Source organism: Crocodylus siamensis, chromosome 4 (assembly GCF_052110815.1).
Source record: "Crocodylus siamensis isolate JL-2025a chromosome 4, ASM5211081v1, whole genome shotgun sequence".
Taxonomy (NCBI): Eukaryota; Metazoa; Chordata; order Crocodylia; family Crocodylidae; genus Crocodylus; species Crocodylus siamensis.
This window is the reverse complement of record NC_143398.1, coordinates 4371085-4383454: the sequence shown is the minus strand read 5'-3', so window position 1 is coordinate 4383454 and position 12370 is coordinate 4371085. Positions and strand designations below refer to the sequence as shown.

At 52.8% G+C, this 12370-nt stretch overlaps 1 protein-coding gene across 4 annotated transcripts in view; it reads left to right on the top strand.

Moving 5' to 3' along the window:
* Positions 1 to 1360: 1360 nt before the first annotated feature.
* Positions 1361 to 12370, top strand: part of FBH1 (F-box DNA helicase 1) — a 35926-nt gene continuing 24916 nt past the window's right edge. The window contains exons 1-7 of one of the 4 annotated variants that reach the window (XM_090041513.1): positions 1361 to 1896; positions 1947 to 2121; positions 2291 to 5353; positions 5939 to 6103; positions 7894 to 8471; positions 9892 to 10022; positions 12020 to 12155. In XM_090041513.1, coding sequence (XP_089897639.1) covers positions 5335 to 5353; positions 5939 to 6103; positions 7894 to 8471; positions 9892 to 10022; positions 12020 to 12155 — 1029 coding nt within the window. In that variant the 5' untranslated portion in view covers positions 1361 to 1896; positions 1947 to 2121; positions 2291 to 5334. Of the gene's footprint in view, positions 1897 to 1946; positions 5354 to 5938; positions 6104 to 7893; positions 8472 to 9891; positions 10023 to 12019; positions 12156 to 12370 lie in introns of all 4 variants that reach the window. The other 3 variants (XM_090041514.1, XM_090041511.1, XM_090041512.1) reach the window with 3 other exon arrangements.

Here is a 12370-nt window from a genome sequence, read left to right as displayed (position 1 = left end):
ATTCGGCTTCTGAGATGATGGTGGGCAAGCAGCTTCCCTTCCCTGTGCCTCAGTTTTCCCATCTGCAAAATGGGGACAATGCTATTGCTTTTTATTTGTTTTTTTTTGGTAAAGTGTTCTCAGATCAGCTGAAGAAACACAATATAAAGCTGCTGCTGTTTGTACCCATGTACTCACTGAACTGAGGAGCACAGGATTGGGAAGGGACCAACAGAATCCAGTTTCTTGCTATCACATTATACACACATTGATACACATTCAAATTAAAGTCAGGTAGGAACCAGCTATGGAGTGGTTACACATTTTCAAGCACTAACTTTGTAGCTGATTGGCTCTTTTTATAGCTTGAGAGGCATTTTTATGGTGTGATAAGCACTTTGTATGTGCAGCTGGTCGAAATGTATTGCGCGATTAACTAGTTAATTGTGTGCAATGTGTAGCAGGGGCCTCCCATTTGTAAACTGCCAAGCCGCAGGTTAACGCCTGGTGGGGTTGTGCCCGCAGGACTGCAGCACTGCAACAAGCCTCTGATGAAGGCACGGCGTGGGGGGGCACATGGCACTACTTCTTCCCCGCAGCCCCCGGAGCCTGTGGTGTTTGTGTCAGGGCCCCGTCTCCGTCCTGAACCCCGGGTCACCTCTTTGCTGCACCTGGGGACAAGTCCACAACCTCTTCTTGTCCATATTTATTTTTGGTTTGCCATTACGTCCCTGCATGGGAGAACGCGGTCACCACTGTGATGTCACCACGCCACAATGTGACCTCACGCTTCTGGGCGACACCATCGCACTTTCCCACGATGGCACGTCTTTGTCTTTGGCCATTACGTCGCTGCATGGCTGAATTAGGTCACCGCCCCAATGTCACCATGCAGCAAGGGGCCCTCGCTTCCGCACGACACCACCACGCCCCCCATGACGTCACATCTTTATATTTGGGTTGCCATGAGGTCACAGCCGTGACGTCACCACGCAGCAATGCGACATCACGCTTCTGCGTGACATCATCACACCTCCCCATGATGTCACCCCTCAACCTAGTGGCATTTTCCAGGACAGGGCCCAGCAGCGCCAGGCTTTCCACAACACTGCTCTCCCGGGCCTGCGAAGGGTTAACAGCAAAAGGGAATGGGGGGGGGGACGCGTAAACAAACTCCGGGCAAGCTTTCACTCGGCCCCGCTGCTAGGCTGAAGCAGGAAGCGGCAGCGTCACCAGCGATTGGCTGCCGGAGGAGTCACTCTGAGGCGGGACGCCGAGGGCCCCCGCGGGGTAGGTTGTGGCGCGGAAGCAGGAGGCGGCGGAGGAGTTTGGCTGCGCGCGAGGGGCGGAGCCGCGGCAGGAGTGAGCCGGGGGGCAGGGGGAGGGGTGCTGCGGGCTCTGCGTGAAGCACGGGGGCATTGCCTCCCTTTCCTGCTGCTCCTTCCCCTTCCCCTGCTGGGCGCCCCCGGGCGGGGCCCTGCGGCCCAGGGGCGCGGGGGGGCCCTGCTCCGCAAAGCCGGGGCGAGCTGCGTGGCGGGCTTGTGGCCCAGTGTGCGTCCGGGTGACTTGCCGGTGCTCCTGCAGGCTCCCCCGACGGGCCTGGCCCTGCGGGCCCCGAGTCCGGCGGTCCTCCCCCCCGTGCCCGGCTGCCGCGGCCCGCAGGGCTCCGGGCGCCCCGCTGCGCCAGCTCCCAGGCGGTGGCAGACGCCGTCCCGATGGCCAGGGGACCTCTGCCACCAGCGTGGATTTTGGGTGCGGATGCACACGGGTGTTGCACGGTGGTGTAGATGGGGCCTAAGAGCACGGAGCTGCACGTGCAAGTATGGGCCCCCCGCCGCCGCTTCCAGGTACAGAGGACTTGCAGAGGGGGGCTGTGCTCACCCGGAGATGCTGCGCACCCTTGGATACCCCGAAGAGGTTGGGGTGGCTGGCACTCGCTGCTGCGCACCCTTGGATACCCCGAAGAGGTTGGGGTGGCTGGCGCTCACCCGGAGATGCTGCGCACCCTTGGATACCCCGAAGAGGTTGGGGTGGCTGGCGCTCACCCGAAGTGCTGCGCACCTTTGGATACCCCGAAGAGAAGAGGTTGGGGTGGCTGGCGCTCACCCGGAGATGCTGCGCACCCTTGGATACCCCGAAGAGGTTGGGGTGGCTGGTGCTCACCCGAAATGCTGCGCACCCTTGGATACCCCGAAGAGGTTGGGGTGGCTGGCGCTCACCCGGAGATGCTGCGCACCCTTGTATACCCCGAAGAGGTTGGGGTGGCTGGCGCTCACCCGAAGTGCTGCGCACCTTTGGATACCCCGAAGAGGTTGGGGTGGCTGGTGCTCACCCGGAGATGCTGCGCACCCTTGGATACCCCGAAGGGGTTGGGGTGGCTGGTGCTCACCCGGAGATGCTGCGCACCCTTGGATACCCCGAAGAGGTTGGGGTGGCTGGCGCTCACCCGAAGTGCTGCGCACCTTTGGATACCCCGAAGAGGTTGGGGTGGCTGGTGCTCACCCGGAGATGCTGCGCACCCTTGTATACCCCGAAGAGAAGAGGTTGGGGTGGCTGGCGCTCACCCGGAAATGCTGCGCACCCTTGGATACCCTGAAGAGGTTGGGGTGGCTGGCGCTCACCCGGAGATGCTGCGCACCCTTGGATACCCTGAAGAGGTTGGGGTGGCTGGCGCTCACCCGGAAATGCTGCGCACCCTTGGATACCCCGAAGGGGTTGGGGTGGCTGGCGCTCACCCGGAGATGCTGCGCACCCTTGGATACCCCGAAGGGGTTGGGGTGGCTGGTGCTCACCCGGAGATGCTGCGCACCCTTGGATACCCCGAAGAGGTTGGGGTGGCTGGCGCTCACCCGGAGATGCTGCGCACCCTTGGATACCCCGAAGGGGTTGGGGTGGCTGGTGCTCACCCGGAAATGCTGCGCACCCTTGGATACCCCGAAGAGAAGAGGTTGGGGTGGCTGGTGCTCACCCGAAATGCTGCGCACCCTTGGATACCCCGAAGAGGTTGGGGTGGCTGGTGCTCACCCGGAGATGCTGCGCACCCTTGGATACCCCGAAGAGGTTGGGGTGGCTGGTGCTCACCCGGAGATGCTGCGCACCCTTGGATACCCCGAAGAGGTTGGGGTGGCTGGTGCTCACCCGAAATGCTGCGCACCCTTGGATACCCCGAAGAGGTTGGGGTGGCTGGTGCTCACCCGAAATGCTGCGCACCCTTGGATACCCCGAAGAGGTTGGGGTGGCTGGTGCTCACCCGGAGATGCTGCGCACCCTTGGATACCCCGAAGGGGTTGGGGCAGGGGACTGTGTCTTGCTGTTTGCAAAGACTGGAGCCTCTCGGACGCTGTGACCCGCAGGTCCCTGTTGGATTTGTCCTTCTCCAAGCCCTGTGCTCTGCATTTCCCCTCTGCATTTCACAACAGGAATGCAGCCGAAACCCAGATGTCCCCACCCTGTGCAGAGCTTGTGTGGAGTCTGTGCGCCGAAGTGGAGCAGAGCGTCTGTGTGCAGCGCCAACCCACGATGACTCGACAAGAAGTGTCAGCCTGGGCCTGGACTGCGCTCTCCGCTCTCAGGGCTTAGAAACAGCAACTAAGTTTTGGCCTCTCCACCTTCAGTCTGTGCTGTTGCTTTTGTTGTTGCTCCCACTAATGGGAAATTAAAGAGGGAAAAGTTTAGCGTAGCAAGATGCTGTTTTCTACGCATTAGGAAGACTCTAGATTTTTTGCATCTTCTTTGATCCTGTAGTGGGACAACAGCATCTGGTCTGCAAGGGGAGGTGACGCCCGAATGCTTGGGCTCTGCCCCTAGCGCTTGGGCAGCAGAATCCTGCATTGGGCAACCTGGGCTAGACTGGAGCTGGCCCATGTTGGCCAGTGTCCCAGCAATGGAAATTTAGTTTGGAGGCTAGCAGGAGCTTACTGGTGATGAGCGTGGTCACCAGGATGGACCAGGGGGAGCAGTGGGATCTTCATCCCTGGAAATCTTCAAGAGCAGGTTGCCCAGACACTTGGCTATCCTGCCGTAAGCTGGACTAGACAACTTCATGCGGTCCCTTCCCTTCCAGCCTTGCTTTCCTGTGATTTCTAACCGTGTTCAGCCCCAACTGCTTTAGGGAGCAGTTTTTGTAGGGGACAGCTGGGAACTGGATTAAGATTTTTGAACCATTCATTTAAAACCCCCCCGCAGTGACTTGATTTAAAAAGAAAAAAAAAGAGTATTTCTATTAACAAAGCAGTTGTTTTCTTCTGTTTGAATTCTTTGTAGCCTCTCTCTTTAAGGGAAAAATGCAATTTTGAATAGGGGCGGGGGAGATAATAATGAAAAAGAGGTTTTTCAAATGGAGTCATTTCTTCCCACCTTTTTAGACATGGGATGTTTTTGAATCTCTTCTAAGGCAGGGAAGTGGTGCTGTGCAAGACGTCGGAAATCCCAGGGGCTTTGCTGCAGGATTTAATGGCATGTCATAGGATCGGGGCGGGAGGAAGAAATGTCGGGATGACTGACCTTTTGATCCTGCTGTAAAGCAGCAGGAAGGTACTGGGTTGGCGGATACTGTGGGGATGGTCGTGGTGTATAGGGTCTCGTTCTCTGCAGAAGAACAAACTGCAGCCAGTCAGACAATGTCTTTGATGCTTATCTTGCCAAAGGAAACACGAATCGGCATGTGGTCACCCTAGTTCTTAATTCAGACTTCTGGGATGAAGTTAGACCATCTATTTCCTTCTTAGCCCTAGTTAGCAAACACTTGGGGTTTGTCGGGGTTTTTATTGTGACTTTCCCCATTGAAGCGTAGCCTTTGCGTACCTCATTCAGATACTCATGGCAAGATCTTTATTGCAGATAAATCTGAGAAATGGGCTCAGTTGCAACAAATTAGCCAGGTGTAGTGTAGGCAGGACTTTTTAACGGCGGATGGTAATTGGCTTCGTGTCTTGGACCCCTCCAAAATTGTAGGCTATTTGTGGAACAGGTTTCAGCTCCGCCTACTTCACAAAATGATTATTTTTCGTCACGCAATCTCATGACTTAGTAGTATGAGGCTGGTCCTGCTTGGAGCAGGGGGTTGGACTAGATGTCTCAGTCCCCATAGGACTTGGGGTCCTGAGGTCCCGCCCCACCCTCATTTTTTTATGATTCTATAATTTTATGATTTGAAATGTTAAATTCCCACACTCCTAAGTTTTGCAACTCGCCTTCCTTTTCTGAGCCTTGGTTTTTCCATCTACAAAATGGGTCTAATGCTGTTTATCTCCCGGGAAGGCTGACATGTTTGTGTCATTTTTGCAAAGTGCTTTGAAATCCCAAGGAGAAGATACCTATTCCACATAGTGACGGTGCTGGAAAGCAGCACGTAGAATGAAAACAGGCCACTTCGGTAATCGGACAAACGTGTCATTTTTTAAAAATATCAGACACCCATTTTTTTTAACTGGATACTCTCCAACTTCTTTTAAAGCGATCTTTCTTATAGAGCCTGTGGGAATGCAAAGTATCATGGTTATTCATTTCTAGTTAGCGAAATGGGCAAGACACGATAGCACAGGATATGGGGCTTAGCCTGATATCCTGCCCAGTGCTGGATGAGCTAGAAATCAAGAGTGAAGTTAGTGAACAACCATGCCTCGTGCTACCACTGTGATACGGCACTCTGAAATATGCCTTCCAAAGCTTTGAATCGACTTCTCCCGAGGCCAGCAATGCTTTAAATCTTGGCAGTACCTCTTAGGACAGGGGGAAAGGTATACATGACCTGGGTCTCTTCCAGCCCTGATTTTCTTAAGGGGAGGGAATGGGCTAAAGTGTTGTGAGGGTCTGGAAGTAAACTTCAGCTTATGCACCAGAGGTTGTCATTTACAAATGAGGGTTAATGAACTAAGCAAACAGGTAATTAATTAAGGATTGAACTGAAACCTGGATGAAATTTAACAGGCGGTCTGTTTTCTTTGCATATCGGCGGCAGTGAGACGGTTTAAGAAAGTGCATCTCACGGCCAGCGACTGTGAAGCCTTCAGCCGCAGCGGAGAAGGCTCGTCCTCCCTGACGCGGCCGGTCGGGCAAGCACAGACCGGCAGAGACTTCAACAGGGGTCTCTACCCGTCGTACTGGACCAGGAGACAGCAAGAAGGTACGGTGTGGCCAGGAAGAGAGCGATGGGAAGGGTTTGAGAGCGCATAGTATTAGTACTGCCAGCTTGAAGCAGATGGCAGTTGTCTAATGCCTGTTGCCGTGAGTAGCTCCTAAGGGAACGGGGATGCAGGCATCGTGAAACAGGGCTCATCTGTATCGTGATCACCCCTGGGCTTGAGCCACAGCCACGGGAGGTTTGAGCACCTGTACTCAAGGCCAGATCAGACTCCTTCCAAAGTTGGGTGCAGTCCTCATCTCTGCCAGTTTCCACGTCCCCTGGCTCTTCTCTCGCTTTCAGAAGCAGAGCTGCACTTTCCAACAGCGTTAGGCAAACCTGCCTCTCGGTGAGGGATGCTGCTGCGTTGGGCTGTACCGAAAGCACGACAGATAACTGTTCTAGAGACCCTCGGGGATGGTCATTATTTAATACGCTCATTTGTTCAGCAAGAAAGTTGTGACTTGCATAAAAGGCGGACAGGGAAGGGATCTCCTGTACCCATTTTACAGATGGGGGAGACCATTTTCAGAAGTAGCTTTGATTCCTGGGCTTTTAAGTACCTTCAGAAGTCAGTTTGACTTAGGGTTGGAAAGCTAACGTGCCTGCTTTGCCTGAGGCCGCTGGGCTTGACTGCCACTACTGCTGGCTCTGCCACTGCCACCGCTTGTCATGCAGATCTGGCCTGCCATGAGCCGTGTGGTCCAGATCCAACCCAGGGCTCAGGGCAAGTTTCACACCCCTGATTTAAATGTTTTTGAAAAGTTCATCCACGGAAGCTGCAGTGAATCAATTTGTTCAGGTTCACAGGAAGGAGGGGAAATCTGTTTCGGCAACGGGACTAGAAGCCAAAGATCGTGATTCTGTTCTGAGCCCTGGACCTTACCTCGGGCCCATCACCTAAAATGTCTAGACTCGCTCTAGGTATCTTTGGCTAGGTTGCTTTTTAACACCTAGTGATTGCCTACTTAACACAGCTCTTAGAGGGACCTTGTTTTTCAGATGGCAGGTATTCAGCATGTTCTGAAAATCAGGCCTCTGTAATCTGCTCAGCCAAAAGCTGCTGCCAATTCGGCAGGGGCTGAGATAAGGTTAAAGCCTGAGCTTTGGCTTGGGGAGCAGGCGAATGACACATGCATTCAGCTGTGGTGAGCCCGTGTTCATAGTTTTATAGTTGTCAGGGGCTGAAAGGGACCCTACAGATCATCGGGTCCAGCCCTCCTGCACTTGAGCAGGAAAGATCGTTGGGATCAGAAGACCCAGCAAGATGGGCGTCAAGACGCTTTTTGAAGAAGATTGCCAGGGTGGATGTGTTGTAGCAGCGAAGGCTGTGTAAAAATTATTTTTCCTTCGCTTTTTCTTTGCAGTGCAAGGTGCATGTTTTATTTGGGGGCATTTTTCTTAAGTACTTGAGGCCTCTTTAGGGCTTGGGATTGTGATTTTTTTTTTTTTATACAGTATGGGAGAAGCCACTTGCAATGAGCAGAGCGCTGCTCTGGCCTCAAAGGCTGACCCCAGGGATTTTAGTCATCTTCACATCTTTTGCTTTCCTCCTCCTATCGCTGCATTGATCCAGTCAGTGGAAATAATTCACGGGAAGTAAAATTGGCCATCTGGTCTCCACATCGGTGCTGTGTTATGTTATTTAAGCACCCTTTCTGTGCACCCGGTTGTAATGCGGAGCGTGCTTTTCTCCATCTCACTCATTTAGTGGCTCCCAGAGGTGTTCAGGCACCGAGCAGCCTTGTGCTAACCTGTGGTATTTATGTCTTTTCCTTTGTTCTGCCTTGTAGGGAAGGGCCATCAGAAGAACATCACTTCTTATTTCAAAACCAAGCACCACACAGGTGATAGACAGGCAGAAAGCTGCGAAAACCAAGAGTCAGAGGCAAAAAGCCACAAGGTCAAAGAAGAGCTGGAAGATCCCTTCTTCAGCGATGAGGAGTTGTTGTCCAGCCTGGAGGAACCTTCTTTCCTGTCTGGAGAGGCTAAAAGTGCTGAACCAGCTTCCTGGGAAGCAGCTGTCCCCAGGAAGAGGCCTCTCCTTCCCGATGGATCTGGCAGCTGTGATGCAGGCTACAGCAAATGGGGTAAACCTGATGAAGCCCTCAGGACTGACATTTTCCTTCCAAAGCCTCCAGGCCAGAATGAGAGCCAACGGGAGATCAAACAGGAGCTCGATATTGACCCACTTCCTGATCCCTGCTTCGGGCTCTTGGGGACGTCAAGCGGGATGGAGCCCCAGGGACACATTGACCAGCTGCCGGATGAGGTCCTGAGTCATATCTTTGCTTTCCTCCCTGTGACTGATCTCTACCAGAGCCTGAGCCTCGTGTGTCATCGCTGGAAATGCATCATCAGGGATCCCCTGGTGAGAGCTGATAGGGTTTCCTTGGGTTAACGAATGCAGGGCACCAGACTCAGTGGCTCAGGAAGCCCCTTGCGGTCGTGCGTTCAGGGTTCAATCCTTCTGTTTCATTGGTCCAGGTGCCACCCCTCCTCCTAGCTGATGTGCCTCTTTTGGGGTACGTCTCTTGGGGTACGTTCTCCCTGTTCTTGCTAGTCAAGCTCCATCTCTGGCCCCTCTGTTTAAATCCACCTGTCTCCTCTGCTGTTCCCACAGCCTCCCTTGCTTCAGCTCTTGTCCAAAGCCATGTCTGCGGACCACTGAGGGTTTGCTGGGTGGCTTGGAATATCCTCAGTCCCCACTTCCCTGCCTCTTCTCAGCAAGTCACGTCAGCCTTTATCGCGCATGGGTTCAACTTCCAAACAGTTCTGCACCCTTTGTGCACAGGAGAAGCTCCCTGCCAATGTCCCCAAGCCGCCGTGCTGCCTTCCTTCAAACTGTCCCCTGCTGGGCTGGAAAATTCAACCCTTGTGAAACACTGAGGGGTCAGGTCCTGCTCCATCCGCTTGAGCCCCAGAAAAATGGGTGCTTTCTTCTCCCTGCTGCTGTTCATGGCTTTCTTCTTACGGCTGAGATGAAGGTGTGTTATACAAGCAGACGTGTTCCCAGTTCTCAGGGACAGGAGTAGGCTGGAATAGGATCTCACTGAAAGACTCGGATGTCTGCTAGGTGGAACAGACACTGGCCTGTGGTGTCCTGCGACCATCACCAATGGCATTGTGCACTACTGCTCACTATCGCGGCGTCTCCGTCCCCTCCTGTTGCCTCTTGTTAAGCTGTCAGCTTTTGTGCGATGGGGCAATCCTTTCATTCTCTGTTTGCACAGCACCTGGCACAACAGTTCCCAGGTCTATAGCTAGGACTTTGCAATGACTGCCAGGCAAAATAACCCCGTACACACTGGCTGGTGATTCTAAAGACGATCTGAGAGGAGTCCTCTTCACTTGTTGCCAAAAACAGTCCCAAAGCGGTGGCCATGGTGGAGGTCCTAGCGTGGACAGGTCCCAGGGATTCACAGGAGTCTTAAGTCCTGTATTGTCTTAGCCTGCTCCAAGTAGGTATGTGCAAAAAGACATTTCAAATGCCAGGAGCTGTGGGTAGCGGACGCTAGTGCTTTTCCCCTCCGGATCCAAGCCAGTGGTTATGAGAGCAAGAAGCTCTAGAGAAAGAAGCCTGTCATGCACTTTTAGGTGGGAAGAATCTCCACCTTCCCCTTTCTTTCAGGGCCCATCTTGATGAGGCTGTTTCCTTCCATCGAGCTGATGGGCTTTGTCAAACTGGAATCAGATGCCTCCTCCGGGAGAGAGGCTGCCACGTAGCGACGGTCAGGAGAAGCCTGTGCATGAAGCATGTTGGGGTGATGGCGTATTGCTTCTCGTTGCAGTTCATCCCATGGAAGAAGCTGTACTACCAGTATCTGCTGAAGGACAACTCCGCTGTGATCAATGTGGAAGTGATTTTGGACCGTAACGGTATAACAAAAGAGCAGGATCAATGTATGCTGGGGCTTATAAGGTGAGTTGGTTTTACCAGGGGGTTCATAGTCATTTGTCCACAAGCATGGGGCGAGCAGTCCAACAGCTTGTTTGGCTCTGTTTTCAGTCCATGGCTCTAAGGCAGCGTTTCTCAGATGGGAGGGAAGACGAGTTGCCTTTGTGTGATGTGAAAGGGGCAGGTGGTAGAGAGATGCAGAGAAAGGGGTGACGTGGCCAGAGCAACAGGGCAGGAGAATGATCTGGATGGATACTAGCAGGACAGGGCTACCTCTTGAGGCTTGAGGGGAGGATATTGCACTACAACTTCCGTTAGCTTTAAACCATGGAAGCGCCACCTAAAATGTGATGATTTTGCAATGCTGCTGTGAGCCAGTGACCAGCGAGGTAGCTGAAAGAGACCCCCAAGCAGCTCAGTACTGACAGTGTCTTTGAGGACCTGCTAAGCCCCTGTGCTCTAGTCAGGTTTCTTTAGCAATCACACCAGACACAGAAGCTGCTTTGGTTGGGTTTTTTTTCCCCTCTTCTTTTTTGTCCCTTTTCTTTTCTTTTATGCATCTTATTTAATCTTGAAGGAAGCAAGACCAGAGTTGCACAACCAGGGTGGTAACCACAGCTCCATTTAATCTCCTGTCACTTTTCCCCAACAAGGAAAGTTATTACTATTTGTTATGCCATCCACCTTACTAACCAGGGCTTTTCCCTGCTCTAAAACCTCTCTACAGCAGCAGCTCTTAACCTTTGCAGGCACAAGTCAGAGCTGTACAAGGAGCAGAGCCTTGTCAGACCTGTGCAATGGGAAAGTAAATAAGGGACATTGCTATAATAATGTCATGCTTAATGCTTCCTGTTTCAAACACTTCAACTGCTTGGTATTTTTCTGAGTCTTCAACACAAGGCTTAAAAAAAATTTTTCTGGGCATTGGTGCCCTCAGGCTCAGCAGGGTGAGATGTTGCTGCAGGAAACCCCATGTCACATCTAATTATTTTGTGTTGTGCAGCGACCCGGTCTCCTTAGCACCTCGGGCACCCTAGTTAGCACAGCAGAAGTCTGGCAGGAGCCGCGTGGTGGGTCTGAGAGTCTTTGGTGCCGAGATAGATAACAGCTGAGTCTGTGGAGGAGGTTCCCAGGAGATAAGATGCAGTATCAGTTGAGAAGTAGATGAGCAGCTGTCACAGAAAGGGGGTGGCGGAGATCACCAGGAGTGTTTTGAGAGGTAGGAGGAGCACCAGGGGAGGTTGTCACAAAATGGGGATGAGATGTCCAGAAGCTGTCATAGATGGTTGGAAGGCTGAGATGAAGGGGAGGATGAAGTGCTGGTTCTCATTTTGGCCAAGGGAAGGCCGCTAGCGATTGTGGTGAGAGGGATCTCACGAGAGCACACGAGGCAAAAGCTGGGTTGGAGAGGCTGTATGATAAAACAGAGAGTGATGAAAAATGGTGCGTCCTGTGATCTTCAGGCTCTGAGGGGGGAAAAAAGAGAAGGTCCTGGGCGTGGAGAGGCTGGAGGCAAGGGTGGGCAGTTGAAGCTATGTACAATTTACTTTTTTTTTTTTTGCACTGTACAGATGCAAAACCCTCCTCTCTGATCAGCCCTTGCAGGGTTTCCCGCGGGTTGTCCTCGCTAGCAGCGCTGACAGCTGTGAGGTTCTTAGCTCCCCGCCGCCACGTCCGTACTCTATGTAAATCATTATTTACAATCCCGTGCTGCCCACAGGGTGCTGCACCCTGTCCACAGATAAGATGCCATGAAGAGTTCACCATCCAAGGGCCTGGTCCAGCAGAAGCCCGTGACTAGCTCGGCTTCCCGGGATCAAACCCGCTCTTCATCCTGTAGAGCTTACAGCACAGAAAGACGGTGGAGTTAGCGTCACCGAAGATGGTGGAAATTATTGTCTGGGCCCCTTAAGCGCTACGATCAGAGGGGCACTTTGCTGTGCAGTATCATCCGACTTTAATTAGGAGTTAGATCCCTACACAGCATTGACAAAGGGCAGATCTGTTTTCTTTCTGTGCAGGTACGTGTCTACCTTAAGCAGCGACCGAAGAGTAGACTCCAGTAAGGTTCTCCAGTGTTTGAAGAGCCACTGTCTCTTTACCATGGCAGAAAGCTGCATCGCCAACAAACTGCCTGATTTAAAGAGCACAGCTGGGGTAGGTGGAGCACTCCTTGACTTTTGTCTTGTGTTCTGGTTCATGGGTTATGTTGGGGGAGCAGCAGGCATTACAGATTTTCCCAAAGGAAAAGCATTTAGCAGAGGTAGGTTGTTAGCAGGGCGAGGAACAAGGAAGTGTTAAATACGCCAAAGACTGAACATAAAATCATGGAAAAGTGGGGCTGGAAAGCACCTCAGTAAGTCATCTCTCCT